The 20704-nt window shown below is 40.3% G+C and overlaps 1 protein-coding gene across 1 annotated transcript in view; it reads right to left on the bottom strand.

Moving 5' to 3' along the window:
- The window catches only part of LOC114654701 (interleukin-6 receptor subunit beta-like), a 128212-nt gene that overhangs the window by 68671 nt on the left and 38837 nt on the right, over positions 1 to 20704 (bottom strand). Inside the window, exon 2 of the mRNA XM_028805413.2 lies at positions 24 to 92. Within this exon, the coding sequence (XP_028661246.2) occupies positions 24 to 78 (55 nt within the window). The 5' untranslated portion in view covers positions 79 to 92. The remainder of the gene's footprint in view (positions 1 to 23; positions 93 to 20704) is intronic.

Here is a 20704-nt window from a genome sequence, read left to right as displayed (position 1 = left end):
TCAGGAAGCAAAAATTAACTTACCTTTAGAAGGTAGAAGAACAATCAAAAGTACAGCCAGATACAAAGTTATTGACATTTTATATGGTTAACCTGCAAAAAAATGAAAAAATGTTTCAAAACATATGGTATGTATATGTTGATTATTAATTCTAAATGGCATTCACATGTAAATGCACAGTACTTCTTTGACTTTGACACTTTTATTGGAAGATATTTTCATTTTATCCTAACTAAAGTTAAGATGTGACTTTTTGGTGATTTGTAAATTCAATTGAGTAATATGCTTTAAATGTACTGTAAGTGAAAATAAATTTGCAACTAATAAGGAAATACATTATCTAAACTTCTAAAGCAAATGATACAATGAGCCATTTACGATATCATTTTTTGTTTTCTTGCTTAAACAAGTCTTTTATGGACAGTAATACAATTATGTTTTCAGAACAGCATTATTTTTACATTTGTTGGCAAATTAGTGAAATAAAAAAAATAATGCATCCAGATCAAGCAGAGCTGATGGTTTCTTTCTGAGTATTTGTGGAAATGAAGAAATTTCACATTTTTCATGTGTAAACTGCAAATTTAAGATGTGACTCAGATTTCGAAGTCTATGAAATGCAGGGTGAGGTGGTGGGTCCACAAATGTCACTGCAGTGATGATGTGACATCATAGTCAGCACATATTTAGTCCAACTTCTCATTAATTAACAGGAAAATCACACACATATGGAATCTTGAAAAAAGAGAAGGTAAATTGAAACTGACTCTTTAAATAAAGCATCACCTTTACAAGTGTAGGTGGAGAATGCATTGAGAAGACAAATTCAGGAGTGGACATAACATTTTGTTCTGAATAAAGCAAAAGATCACCTTTTAAGCCATTTCTAAACCTTCTGAACTTCATTTCCCATATTTCTGCCTTAAAAGCAAAAGTCAATTAAGTCCATAAACTTCAGTTACAGGTAACATTACACTAGTGTGCTCCTCAGTCCCTTATTTTATCTAATGCCTGAGACAGTGCCAAGCTGACAAAAGGCTGCCAGAGGCAAGGGCAACACTGAGAGAGTGATGGGCAGACAAACATTTTCTAGGCTTCCAGAATACAAAGAGCCAAACAGGCAAAAGGACAAGTCCTGCATTTACTAATAATGGGGGAAACGGGGGATAGTGGGGTACAGCAGACCTTGTCAGGCAGGGCAAAAACACTTGCTCAAGAAAAAAATAAAATAAAATTCTGAGGTTGGTGGAAACATGTAATATTCTCTCAGAATGCAAGGAGGAAGGTGACCATGCAGATGTAAGAGATGTCTGATTGACTGTTGAGAGAAAGAAAAAGAACAAATGAGCATGGAAGAGGCTGGAACATACTGTATATACAGTATTTCCAATGAGTTTCTTTTTGGGTTTTGCATTCTCAATCCACCAATCTGTTTTGTAAACCTGTGTGGAATGTCAGCCCCCAGGCACAGACAAACAGACACCGAATGTCCTAAAACACACGTTTATTTACAGAAAGTCTTTTAACACCTGACACAATGCTGTACTCAGCCCACACTGAGTCTCTTCTTTCCTTCCGTCTCCGTATTTCTGCCGCCTTTCCTCCTTTCCTCCCAAGCTTCGTCTTCCTCCTCCTGACTCTGGCTGCTTATTGAGTGAGGTGGCTCCCTTTTATAATCACCTGGATGTGTTCCAGGTGCTCCTTGACGATCTTCTGATGGTACCTCCTGGTGTGGCAGGAGTGCCGCATGACCACCAGGAAGCACTCCGAGTGTCCCTGGAATTCCTTCCGTCAGCACTTCCATGTGTGGCAGAAGTGCTGACGTCCAGGGCTCCACAATCCTATGAGAGCCCCCCTGTGGTGACCATGAGCCCCAATAGGGTTGAACTTCTATGCTCTGTTCCCATGGCCACCATACCAACCAGGGCGGCAGCCCTCTCGTGCCCCAGGGGAGGTATAGTCCCTCTCCATGTCCATAAAGGCATCCCTGCTGGGCATGGCCCCCAGCCGTCTGTCACACCTGCTTTTTAAATAATTTTGCACAAATATATTTCTGAATCAGAATTCTGTATATGAGTAGACAGCAAGGTAATAATGCTTCCTAAGGACACCACTTTGTTAATATATCTTCACAGGTGCCCCACTTTGCTCCCACTTTCCACAAAATAAGCACATTAGGTTAACTTGTGAGTGTATGTGTGTGCTCAAGTATGTCCCATTACAAATGGGGGCTCTGACTAAGGCTGCCTCACACAGGCTGCTCTGGCTCCCTTCAGCCGTGTAGTGGGTTCAAAAAATATAGTTATTGTAAAATGTAATAATAATTACATGTGCTTCTATACAATGTAGCTGACACTGACTAACTGTTTCTTATGTTCCTTTAGGTTAAATAACTAACAATCTTTGGTAAAATCTGTTAAATCACTATTCAGAAGCAGTTCGTTGATATATCTCATTTTACAAAAGTAGGCTTGCACTTTATCTTCCCCATAAAATTAGTCACAAAGCTCAAGACTCGTTGACTAAACGCCACACTGTTAAAATGGACCACGTCTCACTGACTGGTAGAAAATATACACCACTGGGTTCAGAAAAGAGTCATCAAATTGCTCCCAGCTTTACTCCAAATTATTTTGCAAAGTGTGACAAAAAACTCTATGAAGTCTTTTGATGACATATCAATGACAAAACCTCCTACAGGAAGGAGGTTGACTTCTTTGCTGAATACTGCCGAAACAACTATCTGTTCCTCCTTGTAATCAAACCTAAGGAGCAGATAGATAGATAGATAGATAGATAGATAGATAGATAGATAGATAGATAGATAGATAGATAGATAGATAGATAGATAGATAGATAGATAGATAGATAGATAGATAGATAGATAGATAGATAGATAGATAGATAGATAGATAGATAGATAGATAGATAGATAGATAGATAGATAGATAGATAGATAGATAGAACTTGATGGTTGATTTCAAAAGAACTGGAGAAGGTCATACTCCTATTTGCATTAATAGAATAGAAGTGGAAAGAGTGAGTAGCTTATCTTCTTAGTGGTCCACATCACCAAGCATCTCCCTCAACACATCCTTTGTCATTAAAAATGCTCAGCACTCCTTTCAGTGTTTCAGGATGCTGAGGTCAATCACCAAGCTCAGACACACCAAGGCTTCTACAGATGCATAGTGCACAGCAAACGTACTAGATCACAGCTGAACAAGGTAATAACGTTTTGGAAGATGTTTAAAATGTTCCAGATAAGCCATAGAGTTACACATCCATCCATAGGTAACATTTAAGACAAACCCTAGCAACAGACTATGTTCCTCTTACCCTTGAAAGAAAAATTAAAATATCTGGAAAACCCCTAGACTTGCACATTCTCAAACCATTAGTCACTCAGTCTGCTCCTGGAACATTATCATGTTACATAAATTCAATAATTTTCTCCTAGGTTCTTTGCTGTTAAACTTTTTCAAAGCTATGTTATATGTATCGATAGCTGTTACTTGCATTGTTTCATACATACTTTATCTTTAATATCCTGATATTTGTTGTTATAAACTTATTGCCACAAGCACCCAACCTCTCCCACTTACTCCCATAAACTCTCTTGTACCCTTTATCCACACACTGGCCACAATTCCTCACTATCACTTGAGCCTTCACCCCCAACAATAAGCACAGGCTACTCACAGGGTTCAACAGTTAAACTCAACCCTAAAGTAACTTCAGTGATGAGGAAGGTACTGCGGGTCATCGCTCTTGGTCTCCCTCTAGTGGTCCAAAATGTTCCTGCACCCCTCAGCCACAGTGCCCACTTAAAGTACACCCATTCTGCCTGTCCTCTAAAATGTGGCTTAAGTTTCCATCTGTAATACATGGCAACTCAATGATGCCAGCTGGCAATTTTGGGGAATTCTCCCCATCTTCTGATAGTAATCTATGACTTATCTCCTTTACATCTGCGCCCACTGAGTGTACTGCTTGTACATTTTTAGAAGAGAGTGAATGAAATCATTAGATGAGACAGACAGATCAGAATTGAAGAAGGGGTTCCAACAAAAAAAGACTAAATTTAAGTAAACAAAGTTTAGAACAGGTAGTCAGACTTGTGGTCAAAAGAACAGAAAGATAAAACTTAATTCAAAAAGGAACATGTAACCAGAGCCAAAAAAAACAAAAGTCCAAAGGTAGTAATAGTAGTCATAACCAGTAAATCAGAAACTAACAAAAAGATATTAAATGTTATTCATTCATGACTCCAATTTTTAGACAACTCGGAAGTGTGAAATGCTGACTTTTATGCCATTGTGGTAATGATGTGACACGACACACGTTTCTGATCATCAAACCTACGAACAGCATAACAACTGTCCAAAAAACTATCCCAGAATGGCAGTGGCCATGAGAAAAACAAAATAGTGCCAGGGATGAATGTGAGTTATATTTGACACTTTTATAAATATCTGTGAAAAAAATTAATATTGCCAACACATTCAGTAACCTTCAAAATCCCAGGAAATATATGTAAATATTTTTCAATGGCCAAGAACCAGTTAAAAATAAATAAAAATCATAAAACCAGATCATGACACCCATTACACATATACTGCCACCTGGCACCCAATTACCAGAATGCCATTTGTAGACCCTCTCCAGTGACAGTATGGGTTCCTCTCTTGAAGACTGAATCCTGAAAGACTCATTTTCTGGCATGTCTCTGGACTATGGCCACTCTTTTCCTAGCAACTACCAGCCTCCTAGGCAGCCGGTCATAAATGTATAAGAAAACTAAATTGATCTAAAATGACCTGAACTGTAGAGCAGTACACTTACACAGAGAAATACTATTGCTTCACAGGTTCAGAGTCCTGGAGTCAAATCTAACATGTGCAGTTTGCATATTCACCATGAGTCAGTTTTCATCCAGGTATCAATTTTCCTCCTTCATCTTAAAGATCTGCATGTTTCTGAACCTGGCCCATACATACAGTGCATCTGGAAAGTATTCACAGCGCATCACTTTTTCCACATTTTGTTATGTTATAGCCTTATTCCAAAATGGATTAAATTCATTTTTTTCCTCCGAATTCTACACACAACACCCCATAATGACAACGTGAAAAAAGTTTACTTGAGGTTTTTGCAAATTTATTAAAAATAAAAAAATTGAGAAATTACATGTACATAAGTATTTACAGCCTTTGCTCAATACTGTGTCGATGCACCTTTAGCAGCAATTACAGCCTCAACTCTTTTTGAATATGATGCCACAAGCTTGGCACACCTATCCTTGGCCAGTTTCGCCCATTCCTCTTTGCAGCACCTCTCAAGCTCAATCAGATTGGATGGGAAGCGTCGGTGCACAGCCATTTTAAGATCTCTCCAGAGATGTTCAATCGGATTCAAGTCTGGGCTCTGGCTGGGCCACTCAAGGACATTCACAGAGTTGTCCTGAAGCCACTCCTTTGATATCTTGGCTGTGTGCTTAGGGTCGTTGTCCTGCTGAAAGATGAACTGTCGCCCTAGTCTGAGGTCAAGAGCGCTCTGGAGCAGGTTTTCATCCAGGATGTCTCTGTACATTGCTGCAGTCATCTTTCCCTTTATCCTGACTAGTCTCCCAGTCCCTGCCGCTGAAAAACATCCCCACAGCATGATGCTGCCACCACCATGCTTCACTGTAGGGATGGTATTGGCCTGATGAGTGGTGCCTGGTTTCCTCCAAACATGACGCCCGGCATTCACACCAAAAAGTTCAATCTTTGTCTCATCAGACCAGAGAATTTTCTTTCTCATGGTATGAGAGTCCTTCAGGTGCCTTTTGGCAAACTCCAGGCGGGCTGCCATGTGCCTTTTACTAAGGAGTGGCTTCCGTCTGGCCACTCAACCATACAGGCCTGATTGGTGGATTGCTGCAGAGATGGTTGTCCTTCTGGAAGGTTCTCCTCTCTCCACAGAGGTCCTCTGGAGCTCTGACAGAGTGACCATCGGGTTCTTGGTCACCTCCCTGACTAAGGCCCTTCTCCCCCGATCGCTCAGTTTAGATGGCCGGCCAGCTCTAGGAAGAGTCCTGGTGGTTTCGAACTTCTTCCACTTATGGATGATGGAGGCCACTGTGCTCATTGGGACCTTCAAAGTAGCAGAAATTTTTCTGTAACCTTCCCCAGATTTGTGCCTCGAGACAATCCTGTCTCAGAGGTCTACAGACAATTCCTTTGACTACATGCTTGGTTTGTTCTCTGACATGAACTGTCAACTGTGGGACCTTATATAGACAGGTGTGTGCCTTTCCAAATCATGTCCAATCAACTGAATTTACCACAGGTGGACTCCAATGAAGCTGCAGAAACATCTCAAGGATGATCAGGGGAAACAGAATGCACCTGAGCTCAATTTTGAGCTTCATGGCAAAGGCTGTGAATACTTATGTACATGTGCTTTCTCAATTTTTTTATTTTTAATAAATTTGCAAAAACCTCAAGTAAACTTTTTCCACGTTGTCATTATGGGGTGTTGTGTGTAGAATTCTGAGGAAAAAAATGAATTGAATCCATTTTGGAATAAGGCTGTAACATAACAAAATGTAGAAAAAGTGATGTGCTGTGAATACTCACTGTATGTGAGTGTACCCACTTATTGACTGTTGCCCCATTCAGAGCTGACTGGATAAGTGGGTTGAAAATGGAATGATGAATCTCAAAGACATCCAAGACTGCATTGCATTGGTGACTCTTCATGTGCCCTTTAATAGGCTGATGCCCTCACTGAGGATTGGTTACAACACTGGCAGCCCCTCTAGCCTGACATTAAACAGGTCCAATAAATCACAAAAACTGAATTAGTAATATTTACAGTTGTTTTACGGAATACATTTTTTATTTTATAAGAACCTGAAATAATCTCAAGCTAGTCAACATCAAAAGGTATGAAAGGACATAATTTCTTTCGCCAGATGCTCAAATTAGCCACCGGTTCTTGTTCTACAGCTACATAATAAAACAAGTAAAATGTATTATTAGAGGAAAGCTCCGCGACAATTACTTCATTGCTGAAATGAATCCGGTCTCCTGATAGGTTTATAAATGTGTTTCCTGCTGTGGAAAATAATTAATGGCACATACCCAAAAAATGACAATGGATATCTACTTGTGTAGACCAAGACACAAATTATACTATTGCTTCTTCTGATATGAAAAGAAGTTAGAATGAAAACAAATAAACAACGCTGCAAACCAAACAAAGTACACATTTCTAAGGCAAGTCCCTTAACTTGTATGGCTATTGTTTACTGCCAATGAGTACACACACCTTGGTGATCACCCTTCCAAGAAACTGACTGCTCTTGCATCCTTGTGTCAATAGGAGTTGCCGTTTTCCTCTCTTTGTCAATGTCGGAAACCTGTCTTAGTGGACGTAGATCCTTTCTGAGAGTTTCATTTGTTTTTTGAAGCTTTCAATTCAATTTGCACATTAAAGCCAGAATGTTATACAGCAAATCAATGAGATCATAAAACAGGCAGTATCTCAAGTCATTTGTTAATCACCATTATTCCTTCATTCAGTTTACCCCTATACAGGGCACCTGGAGATAGAATTTATTCTGGCAGGATCTGCCAGGGTAGGTACCTAGCCCAGGACACACAAACCAAGTTTTAATACCGCCTGAAGAGATTCAGTACAACACAATTCAAAACTTTCATATTTCCTGTGAGACACAGCGTCTGCACACAGAACAGGTCGATGCCAAACTGTTTCATTTAGTTCTGCAAAATGATCTAATGAGGGTGGCCTGATGCTATCACGGACTGCAAAGAGATAGATGGCTTTCAGAGGGTGCACAAGTTAGTATTCCAACTAGTAATCCAGAGCCCTAAAATGTAACCAGTGGACTAATGAGTCAGCCAAACCTTGGGCCACAAAGATACACTAAACAGCATCTTTGGCTAACTTTTCATGCAGGGTATAGCTGTGGTCTGTTCAGGCCAATTTAAAAAAAACAAAACAAGTATGAAAGAAGAACTGATGTCTTTTGTACTTTTAGCAACATTTCTTTGTAGCCTTTGTCAATTTTCGTAAAGTGTTTCTCTCGAAGTTGTTGGATATCATGATTGGCCTGTACACTGGTACTGTTAGTGCTGTGCAGAGTGGAGGCAGAACCTCTGTGTTTTTCCCAGTTGATTCTGGGGTTCGTCAGGGGTGTGTTCAATGCTTGTATGGACTGGGTGTTGGGCAAGGTCGTGGAGTCCAGAGGCTGTGGGGCATCTGTTAGTGAAGAAAGATTCACAGATTCACAGATCTTGACTTTGCTGACGATACTGTGATCTTCACGGGGTTAATGAAGGCTCTGATCGGGGTGCTCGAGAGACTGAGTGAGGAGTCTGAATGTCTGGGCTTGCAAGTGTCCTGGATAAAAAACAAGATCTAGGCCTTTAATGACCTCTTAGGCACAACAATCAGTAGTGTGTCTGTTTGCGGAGAGTGTGTTGACTTTGTCAAGAGGATTACTTACCTTGGCAGTGACATTCATGTCTCTGGCGACTCTTCCTATGAAGTCAGTAGACGGGTTGGGAGAGCATGGGGTGTAGTGAGGTCACTGGAAAGGGGTGTGTGGCGCTCCCGATATCTATGCAAAAGGATGAAGGTCCAAGTCTTTAGAGTCTTGGTGTTTCCTGTCTTGCTATATGGTTGCGAGACATGGACGCTATCCAGTGACCTGAGACGAAAACTGGACTCCTTCAGCACTGTGTCTCTCCGGAAAATCCTTGGGTACCATTGGTTTGACTTTGTGTCAAATGAGCGGTTGCTCATGGACTCCCAGATGGGGCTCATTACCTGCATTGTGAGGGAGGGTCAGTTACGGCACTACAGCCATGTGGCGTGTTTTCCCAAGGGTGATCCGGCTCGTAGGATCCTCATTGTTGGGGACCGGAGTGGCGAGACCAGGCCAAGAGGACACCCACATAACACCTAGCTGCGGCAGATAGGGGGTCATTTCCAGAGGGTGGTACTGGACCGGGTGTCTGTCTGGGGGGTTGCAAACCGGGATCCCGAGTTGTTTCGTCGTGTGGTGGGTGCCGCAACACACTGTACCAGTGCATGCTCTCCAACTTGAATTGACTTGACTTGTGAGCAATTCCTTGTCTAGTCAGTCAGTAATAACAGGATGTTATTCAGACCCAGAGGCATTTTTTATTTGATGATTCTATTACCTGTTGTAAGTTGCCACAGGAATACAGCTAGAAGCAGAGTTGTGTGTGGAACTCCTAATTAAATTGTGCGCCCACTCTCTCTTGTAGACAGCGCAGGTATTTCTGACAGCTCCCTCTCATTCCCAATGTTCAATATGTTAGATACATAAAATCTGCTATATTTCACAGCTATGTCAGTGAAGTGTTGTCTAAGCTGCTCAAAGCCTTTACCAGCTACAAATGCCTCTATATTCAAGATCAAGTCATTTCGGTATTGTTTCTTCCTTAATGCCAGCAGGAAGCACATCTTGCTCCTTGCTCTTGCTCATCTTCTCCAAAACACAATTTGGTTTGGCAAGACAGTGTTCAACAAACATGTCTCAGCAAGCTAGAGATGCCTGCTTTGTGTCCATTGTACCTCGTAAATTTGCCTCATTTCTCAAAGCTCACATTAGTTTGTCTCTTTTTAATCGAATCAAAAGCCACTGAAGTGTTTTATTGTGCTTTAATGCCCTTAGCACATCAGCCAGCTCCATGTATGTGAGTATCTGGAGCTTAGAAATTACACCATCAAAACAGCATCCTTACCAATTAAAATTTTAGCACATAAACAAAACATATTTTTATAATATAATGGTTTTTATTCATATTCAACAAAAACAAACTTTATAGGCAGTTTATCTTTCCACATTTGTCCTACAAGCTTAATTCTGACTGCCTGTTCACAGCTGCTGCAGGGTGAAAATGAATGGGTCAGCAACTGCAAATTTTATGCTGTACCCACAATTCCCAATCCCCACACAAGTTAGTAGTGTGCCTGGACTTACGGCTGGGGTACTGTTATGCTTTTAAGAAGTTCGGTTGACTTTTGGTTTGTTGCTCTCTATTGGTTTTAGACTTTAGATTTTTTACTGTTCAGACATTGTCATTTTGTCTCTCCCAAGCATTGCCGTTGCTCACAGTTAGAGCCCATTATTAGGCCCGCATTGACCTGAAATTGGGGCGTGTGACATCATCTCTGTGGCAGCATATGAGATCCAAGATTTGTAAATGTTGCAATAAAACTTTGTCGCATTAGTTAGTGATTTCCTAAAACTTTTGAGGCAGAATCTTGCATGAATTTTTGACTGAAATTACAGATGTCATATTGGGTTTACTGTGGTGGGTTGGCACCCTGCCCGGGATTGGTTCCTGCCTTGTGCCCTGTGTTGGCTGGGATTGGCTCCAGCAGACCCCCGTGACCCTGTGTTCGGATTCAGCGGGTTGGATAATGGATGGATGGATATTGGGTTTAACTTGAGTGATTGGGTTTATTTTCGATACTTTGGGCTTTGCCATTTTTCTCTTCATTTCCTTTTGTTCCTGACATTTTCAACCTTAGTAGACCAGGTACCTACTGTAAGCTAGTGTTATGTTTAATTCAGGTTTCTTCCACTGGCTTTCCTTTTTTTGTCTTTTCTGTTCATGTTTTATCCTTTAAATACTGTATCATCATGTTTGTTTTTGTATAGTTATATATAGTTATATATATATTTGTGTAATTATGTCTTTGTTGTCAGTTTTGTTTATTGGTTAGTTTCTATGTATGAGAGAATGCTCTGCCTTGTTCCTTGCATTTTGTGTGTGGTTTCTCAAGAGGATACCCGTAGGGAAAAACCTGGGGGTTGGTGGCAGAAGTGGCACTCCAACCACCATAAAAAACCTCACACTGTTCCATTCCATCAGAATTAGTGTGGTGCTGAGGTGTCACCCGTTGCATGGCTGTACTAGAGTCCTATTCTGGGATCCTGAGTTGGTTTGTCATGCGGTGGGTGCGACAATGTATTGCGTTGTATCAGTGCGTGCTGCTAACCTCCTCAAGAGGCAAGTCCACCTGTCTATCACCATTGAGGGGCTGCTCCCTGTCCTATAAGCACTGAAAAGAAATTCAGTCCCTCACGGTACACTGTATCTGTTTGATGTTAATGAGTATTATTGTTTATTGCTGTTCTTTGGATTTACTGTTTTTTGTTTGTCATTTTTTTGGCTCTGTTTTAGCATTTTGACTTTTGATTTATATACGAGGTGAGACACAAAAATAACCGGATTAGGTAAAATAAAAAAATTTATTGATGAATTACAACATTCTAAACATTATCACCTTCTATTTACTCCCCCTCCCGATCTCGACACCACTCCATACGTATCTTCCATTGATTGAAACAGTGCTGGAAGTCTTTTTGCTTGAGACTCTTCAATAGACTTGCAGTTTTTGTCTTCACTTCATCCATTGAAGAAAAAAATGTGTTCCCTTCAGGTCAATTTAATTTTTGGGAACAGGTAAAGATCACAGAGAGCTAAAGCGGCGAATAGGGAGGATGATCGAGGACAGGAATGTTTTTGTCAGTCAAAAACTACTTTACGTAAAAAGAGAAAATTCGCAAGAAATTTGATGTTGATTTGCTGTTCAATTTTTTTCACCCAACATTATCGCAGCAACTCTTGTAGCGATTGTTGTACAAATACTGACTGGGCTATTCACAGGATATAACTAGCCAGTCGGCGGTTTGAGAGGGCGTGTAGGAGGGGATAGAGTTCTATGATTCACGTCCGGCTGACCTCCAGACGGTTTTCCAGGAAAGCCCCAAGCCTTGTCCAGTTATTTTTGTGTCTCACCTCATATTGGGACTTGGTTACTGTGGACTACTTTAAAGGCAACTTCTTTTTTACTCTATTGAGTATTTTTGCTGTAAAGATTTTTTATTTGCCCTTTTGTGACCAAGACAGAGGTTTAGGGTGACCCTCCTCCTTTTGGGGCTTTTGCTATATTTTTCTGTGATATGTTTATAATATTTTAAGCCAGATTCCCATTTTTGGGCCTACTCCAGCTGAAGCCAGAAGCTAGTATTTGGGGCCTGGGTGGACTAGGGAGCCCCACGTGGGAATATCAGTGAAGATCCTAGCGTACTGCTTGGCTGAATTTTGGAGGTCTTACATTTTTTGGCTCAATCATAATGCATAGATTCCACCTAGAGTCCACAGAGATGCTATTAGGTCAACCAGAAACTGAGCTTGGTGTGGCTAGTTGATGAGCATGTGCATAAATTCTAATTGTGAATGGATGGATGGATTGAGTACAAGTTCTAAATATTTACTCTAAGGTTACGTTTGCAACATACAATACTATAAATTAAACAGGAATTGTATCATTTATGTGACTGCCTTTTACACAGAATTCACATGGCTCAAATGCAACAAAAGAATTTTGTCAAAAAACCAACATACAGCAAAAAAAATGCCAAAAACATTGACCATTGTTCTTATTGAAACAAGCAAAAGTAAACTTAACCACACAGGCAAACAAATCCCCTTACTCCGCACATTTTCAGGAACTGTCTTTTCTGAGGTCCCTGAGCCAATCCCTGCAGTATTTAATACTGAAATAAATGCCCAACCAATGCAGGCCAAACTCATGCACTTACTAACTCTCATATTGGTCCACATAAGCCGAAATCTATCGACATAAAATGTAAGCTCCAAAAGACAGCAGCCTGTCCAGGAATTAGACTGATGTCTTTTGGTAAGCAGGACAGAAATTTTAATTACCATTCTACTATATGTACAGAAAAAGAACAATCCATAAAACTGCAACACTTATATCGTATCAGAGCGCAAGTTTATTCCCACAGAACATCATATTAAGAGAAACAAATGCTAACTATCAGCAGATTCCAGCTAGGTTATGAAAGCTGAACGTCTGAAAATAGACTGACTTGCCTATAAGGAGAGACAAATCACTGTGAGCTGGGAAAGGTTAAGGAAGACTTGAACTTCCTGTTATTCTGCTGGCCTGATGCCCCAAAAGTCTCCAAGCACGTATTGTTATTTCAGATAAATCATGAGTCACATCAAACAGCCTTGCTGCTAGAGGCTACCAGGTGGCTAACATTTCAACATATGAATGCCTATCACAGATCTGTCACTAAGCCAACTTTGATTTATTAAATTTTAGTTTAGGGAAAAATCAAAACTCCACCCAAAAATAGGAGGCTAAGAGGAAAGTAGCAAGAGAATAAACTGTCTAGGTGTTGTGTATATTTTAAGACTGAAGATGCAAGGCCATTTACTAATAAACATCTTGGGATAAAAGAATGATCATTGACTCGTACATTTCAATTCCATTTTGTGCTCAATGTATCTTGTGCTTTTAGTGGCAAAAATAATACATTTTATTTTTCAAGGTGCCTTTCGAAATACCCAAAGATGCTGTACAAACAATAATCAGAATCAGAATCAGCTTTATTGGCCAAGTATATGTACACATACAAGGAATTGGACTCTGGTTTTACCTAGTATTGTCCCTGAAGTTATAAAACCAACAATAAGCAAACATCCATGTAAAACATACACATATACATATATCTATGGAACTGAAAAATAAACAAAGTAAATAAGAATACAGTCTAAGATCATATGGTATAAGCTAATCTAAATAAGTGAGTCTTAAGACAGGATTTGAAAATGGGTCAGGAAATCTATGTCCCATATGTTTTGTGGTAGTGAGTTCCAGAGACAAAGAGCACTACAACTAAATGCCCTCAAACCCATAGCGATCAACCGTGCTGTGGGTTGATGAAAAGACCGGGGGCCTCATGCATAACAGCGTGTGTAGAATTCACACTAAAACATGGCATACGAACAAAAGTGGAAAAGTTGAGTACACACAAAAAATTCAGATGCACAAAACTGTGCGCAAGTCAACTTCCACACACTTCCACTCCATAAATTCCAGTCAGCGTGAAATGTAATGCACGTGTACATGCCTGCCGCCCCGCCCCGCTCCTCCCAAAATTTTGCATATTTTAATAGGCAAATCAATATAACTATCGCTTTCTGTTCAGGGTTTGGTTAAAATACAATGGCAAAAGCACATAAAAAAAGAAGAATTTCAGTGAATGTGAAGTGGAGGCAAGGAAAAATGTACTATTTGTTAGCTTAAACATTGGTATACTGTAAGCACCATAATCATGGCAGAGACACTAGAAAGTTTAAGTTCGAAATAAAAAAGAAGTGATCAGATATCACAGTCAATGTGTAAATGCGAGTCACAGCCAGCCATTTGTTTATTGTATTTCAGGCAGTTTTACAAAAGCTGACCGCCATGCGGTGATGATGCTGCTGTGCCGAGCACGTCTTTGGGCACTGGCTGCACACACACCTCTACCTTGGAAACCACTGGGTGACCTCTGGCTGTGTGTAGACGGACACTGTTCTGAGTCATAAAATGCAATAGTGGATGCTGTAAAAGATGTGGCCAATGGTCTAAGGAATATAAGGGCTGTTTTATGTGATATTGGTCACAAATTAAATGAATTGGTTAAAAAGTAAATTCTGCATCTGATTACCTGTTTTTACATTCTGCAAATTACACTCAAATGAAGTTGTAACACTGTCCGAGTTTGACTGATCATTTGGTGGGTCAGGATCAAGTTCATCATACAGCGTCATCATACAGCACCACAATTGTCAGTCAGTCAGTCATTTTCCAACCCGTTATATCCTAACACTGGGTCACGGGGGTCTGCTGGAGCCAATCCCAGCTAACACAGGGCGCAAGGCAGGAACAAACCCCGGGCAAGGTACCAGCCCACCGCAGGGCACACACACACACACACACACACACACACACACACACCAAGCACACACTAGGGATAATTTAGGATCACCAATGCACCTAACCTGCATGTCTTTGGACTGTGAGAGGAAACCGGAGCACCCAGAGGAAACCCACTCAGACACAGGGAGAACATGCAAACTCCACGTAGGGAGGACCCGGGAAGCGAACCCAGGTCTCCTGGGAGATTCTAAATTGTCCCTGGTGTGTGCTTGGTGTGTGTGTGCGTGTGTGTGTGGGTGTGTACGTGTGCGTGTGTGTGTGTGTGTGTGTGTGTGTGTGTGTGTGTGTGTGTGTGTGTGTGCCCTGTGGTGGGCTGGCGCCCTGCCCGGGGTTTGTTTCCTGCCTTGCACCCTGTGTTGGCCGGGATTGGCTCCAGCAGACCCGCGTGACCCTGTAGTTAGTATATAGCGGGTTGGATAATGGATGGATGGATGGATGGATGATAATTATTGAAGTTATTGAGGTCAGAACCAGGTTTCTTTTAAAATTGGAGTTATTTCATCTGATTTAAGCAATAAAGGAACAAAACCAGATCTTAGAGAGGACTGAATGATATCAGTTATAAGTGAACAAAGTGAAGGCAAGCAGGATATACCAATCAAGCAGGGATGGGAAAAAGTTGACAAGTAGCAGATCTAGATTTATGAATAAGATGAGAAATTTCAGTTTCAGTGGGCATTTCAAAAGTAGATAACTAAAAGGAAGCTAAGCTGAAAAATTTAAATAAGAATTGTATGACGTACGTATTGAAGCCTGTCACTCTCTAGCTCTTCAAGAGACTTACTTATTGTCGGCACAAACAACATACAATGTTTTGAATATATATTAAATGTAAATATTACTTTAGTCTCTAGGAATATATTCAAATATACAAAGGCTCAACATCCTTGGCTATAGGCCATTTATCAACCAAGAATGCCTTGCTTTACATACTGTTCCCTACTATTGGGTGGAGCTCACACCCTTTGTCTTAATAAACCTCGGAACACAGAGCGTATGGAAAACTTTCGACTGCACCAGGAGCTAAAAGAAATCTACCTTATTACTTCAATTTCTCTAGACATGAAGACAAAGCATAGAAAGTTGGAAAGCAGGGTGGTATTTATTACATGAATAATAATACTAAATAGAACAAAGAATAATAGAAAATAAGATTGATAGTAAAGTCTGGATATACTGAAATTAGTCTTTAGAAAAGGCTTACGAAAAAGTAAAGATGTCAAGGATGAATGTCTTAGGCAGCTTGTGATCTAGCACTCGTAGTTGTTCATTAGATGCTTTTCTGATGATCAGATGGGAATGGCCGCACGTTGGCGTCGCCCTCTTCTGACGTCACTCTCGCCCTCCTCTGACATTGCTCTGTTCTCTTTTTCTGATGTCGCACTTCAGACAAGGCATATTTATTATAAAATTATACCCCAGTTTTCGCAAGATGTGATTGCTCATGCACCTGATTGGCTGGCTGTCAATATGATGAATGGATTTGCTCAAACTCTTTCATCAGTTTGAGTATGTCCATTTTCCCAAATAATAAAGTTTCTAATGTTTTAACCATCTACTGTCTCAAGCTGAAATTTCCAGTCCCATGGCATCTCCTTCTGGTCACAGATTGTAAGTACAGTAATCCCTCCTCCATCGCGGGGGTTGCGTTCCAGAGCCACCCGCGAAATAAGAAAATCCGCGAAGTAGAAACCATATGTTCATGTGGTTATTTTTATATATTTTAAGTCCTTTATGGCAAGCCAAATTAACATTTAGAGATATCTCAAAATGAATTTTATGATATCTGGAAATGCATTTTAGATATCTCAAATTGAATTATAGATATCTAAAAATACATCTATTTTAAGATATCTAAAAAGAATTGTATGATATCTCAAACAGATTTCAAGATATCTTGAAGTGATATGCTGTACATTTTCAGATATCTGAAATGCATTTCAAGATATCTTAAATGCAATTTGAGATATCTTAAAATATGTTCATGTGCATTTTGAGATATCTCAAATACATTTCAAGATATCTTAAAATACATCTGCAGGCATTTTGAGATATCTGAAATACATTTTCAGATATCTTAAAATAGCTTTCTGCACATTTCAAGACATCTCAAATACATTTTCAGATATCTTAAAGTAACTTCCTGCGTATTTCAAGATATCTCAATTACATTTTGAGATATCTTAAAATAACTTCCTGCGTATTTCAAGATATCTCAAATACATTTTCAGATATCTTAAAATAACTTCCTGTGTATTTCAAGATATCTCAAATACATTTTCAGATATCTTAAAATAACTTCCTGTGTATTTCAAGATATCTCAAATACATTTTCAGATATCTTAAAATCACTTCCTGTAAAATTTCTTATACTTTCAATGGAACTTCCTGCCTATTTTAAGATATCTTGAAATGCATTTAAGATATCTCGAAATGCACAGGAAGTGATTTTGAGATATCATGAAATGTATTTGGGGCAGCACGGTGGCGCAGTGGGTAGCGCTGCTGCCTCGCAGTTGGGAGACCTGGGGACCCGGGTTCACTTCCCGAGCCCTCCCTGCGTGGAGTTTGCATGTTCTCCCCGTGTCTGCGTGGGTTTCCTCCGGGCGCTCCGGTTTCCTCCCACAGTCCAAAGACATGCTGGTTAGGTGGATTGGCGATTCTAAATTGGCCCTAGTGTGTGCTTGGTGTGTGGGTGTGTTTGTATGTGTCCTGCGGTGGGTTGGCACCCTGCCCAGGATTGGTTCCTGCCTTGTGCCCTGTGTTGGCTGGGATTGGCTCCGGCAGACCCCCGTGACCCTGTGTTCGGATTCAGCGGGTTGGAAAATGGATGGATGGATGAAATGTATTTGAGATATCTTGAAATGTGCAGGAAGTTATTTTAAGATATCTTGAAATGTATTTGAGATATCTTGAAATGTGCAGGAAGTCATTTTAAGATATCTGAAAATGCATTTCAGATATCTCAAAATGAATTTGGGATATCTTAAAATGAGAAGGAAGTTATTTTAAGATATCTCGAAATATAATTTAGATATCTTAAAAAGCATTTAAGATATCTTGAAATTCATTGTTGTTTCAGATATCTGAAATTCATTTTTAGATATCTAAAATTAATTTCATGATATCTTAAAATGGGTCTCTGCTCTATTTCAGATATCTAAAATTGTATTTCAAGATATCTAAAATGCATTTTAAGATATCTTTAAAAGGACACTCAATTATTTCAAGATATCTCAATAGCACTTTCAGATATCTACAATACAATTTAAGATATCTCAAATACATTTCCAGATATCTCAAAACAGCTTCCTGTCCATTTTCAGATATCTCAAATACATTTTCAGATATCTCAACATCACTTCCTGCTCATTTCAAGATATCTCAAATACATTTTAAGATATCTTATAACTAGGGGGCTCTGCCCCCTGCTCGCTTCGCTCGCCAACCCCTGGCGTTGGGGCATGACAAAGAGTGAGATGTATGAATTAGATATAGAATAGTGTGCAGGTTTGGATGATGCCTATATAAATACAAAATAGAGTGTTTGGCATAGAGTAATGTTTTATTGGAATATTTCTCTGTATACAACATTAGTAGTAAAGATGGTGTCTTGTCTTTGAATGAGTCTTCCTTGGCATGGATCATTTATAACTTTAAGTTTAATGTGAGATGAACGTCGAACACATGAGAAGGCAACATAAAGATGTCCATGTCCAAAAACGGGTTCAGGTCAGAACTCATAAGGTCAATTCCAAGAATGAGAACAGTATTGTTAGCATGTGAATCTGAAAGAACTGTCGCTTGAATAACATCGTGTGTCATGGTGTTGACGACTAAACGTGTGCCATTGCATAAACCCTGTTTAGTGTTAAGGTTTCTTAATAGCATGATTATTGTTCCGTTTTTAAGGGTAAGGTTCTGTTGTGGTCATCCGTCCGGGTTAATAGTGTTCAAATATTCTAAGGGTAAATTCAGATGTTCATTGTTGTCATCAGAGTCAACTTTGTCAGAGCTTAGAAAGAGCCGTGTCTCTCCAGGAAGTAATGAAATGACCTGGTTAATAATGTGATTAACATTAATATTTTTTGGACATAATAATATAGTGCGTTGTGTTAACCACATATGCGAAAGCAGTATGGGCCATTGCCTTTTGGTGTCCTGTTATGTTCTCCGGTAGATGCAAAAGCAAATGAACTATTGTAGGATCTAATGCAGTTCATAAACTTTTCACTTTCGGGCACATCCTTAGTTAGAAGCTTCTGTAGATATTCAGGATATGAATGTAAAGGAGGCTTTCTAATCTGCCCCTTTTGACAACAACGTGTAAATTCATTATTTGTATTGCCAGTTGTTTCTTCTGTGAACTTAAGTGAATGACAATGATTGCAAATGACATTCATTAATCCCAATGAATTTTCCTCAATAGTGGACTCATTATTGAAAGCGTTGTCAGCCAACTGGCGTAAGCGTTTATCAGACGTCTGGCGTTGATGTCTGCGACGGGCATGTTTTGCTTGTGGCGTTTGAGTGCCGCGTTGTTGCATGTCCATTATTTGTGACGTGCTATTTTTGATTTTTAATTGAATCGCCTCCGCTTTGCGCAAAGTCCGTTTCACTCTACGTCGTGCATTGTTTGTATCGAGCCTTGTCCGGTTTTGTATGTCGGTCAGTTGAGCTTTCTGCTTTTTGAGTCCTGCTTGCTTGTTTTCTGGCCGGTCATATACGCGTTGCTTTGCTCCCTTTTTTGTATGTCTGAGTCGCGAGCTCTTTCTTTTGAAATCGTGCTTGTTTCGATGCAGCACTTTGAGACGCGCGCTGTATGCATCTACGTTCAATGTGTCTGTTCATTTGGGCACGTCTCTGTAACGGGGTTACTCGAGCTTTGAATTTTTTGATCCGAGACATTTTTTCTCACGTATTTTCCGAAGCGCGTTGTATGCGCCGCCGTGTATTGTTTTGTTTCATTCGTGTTCGTGTGTTTGTTCCTGTTATCCGATCCGAATCGTTTTGTACCCGTGACCGTGTATGCATGACTTGTTTGTTCCTCAGCGTGCGAAATATGGATAAGTATTAAGGAGGATCGCACTCACTGTTAATATGGAGCCTTTTCTCCAGTTGAACGGTTAATAGTGCTTTATTTTAATGAGATCCACCTATGCTGCCTAGTGTGAAGGTTTTGAGATGACGTATGTTTAATATGGACGTTTCCTTTAGAAATGTGGCTTTGGGTGTCACTTCTTATTGAGTTGGGGGGGGGAGGGGGATTGTTGTTGCGCGCGCGTCTTCTTTCGTTTTGTGTTCCAGGGGCTTGTTGAATACCCCTTTTTGTGTGTGTCCCGTCCGTTGCTTGTAGGGTGTGTGGGGTGGTTTTGTGTTCTTTTTTTTTGTGTTCCAGGGGCTTGTTAAATCCCCCTCTTGGTGTGTATCCCGTCCGGTGCCTGTAGGGGGGGGAGCCTTGCCGTTGTGCGCGAGCGTCTTCTTTTTTTTTGTGTGCTAGTTTCGTGTGCAATGGGTTTCGTGCGGTGCCTGCCTTTGACTACATTTTTCTTTGCCTTTTCCCTTTTTCTGTGCTTGCGGCGTCTCATTTCTTTGTCCTCTTGTTTCTTTGCTCACTCCTTTTTTCTGTGGTCTTGTCCGCCTCTCGTGGCCCCTCATCCGCCTCTCGCGGCCCTTTCTTGCGCCTGCGCAGTACGTCTTTTTGCAGCTACGGCCCATGGCCGGATGTGCCTGCGTCCATCATCCGGTTTAGCATTCTCGGTTAGTAATATGGATAAACAAGAAGTCCCATTGAAATAATAGGCAGTTTTACAGGAAATGATTTTGAGATATCTTGAAATGCATTTAAGAT

This window comes from Erpetoichthys calabaricus, chromosome 7 (genome assembly GCF_900747795.2).
Source record: "Erpetoichthys calabaricus chromosome 7, fErpCal1.3, whole genome shotgun sequence".
NCBI lineage: Eukaryota > Metazoa > Chordata > Cladistia > Polypteriformes > Polypteridae > Erpetoichthys > Erpetoichthys calabaricus.
Note: the sequence above shows the minus strand (reverse complement) of the source record. Positions and strands in the feature narration are given on the sequence as shown.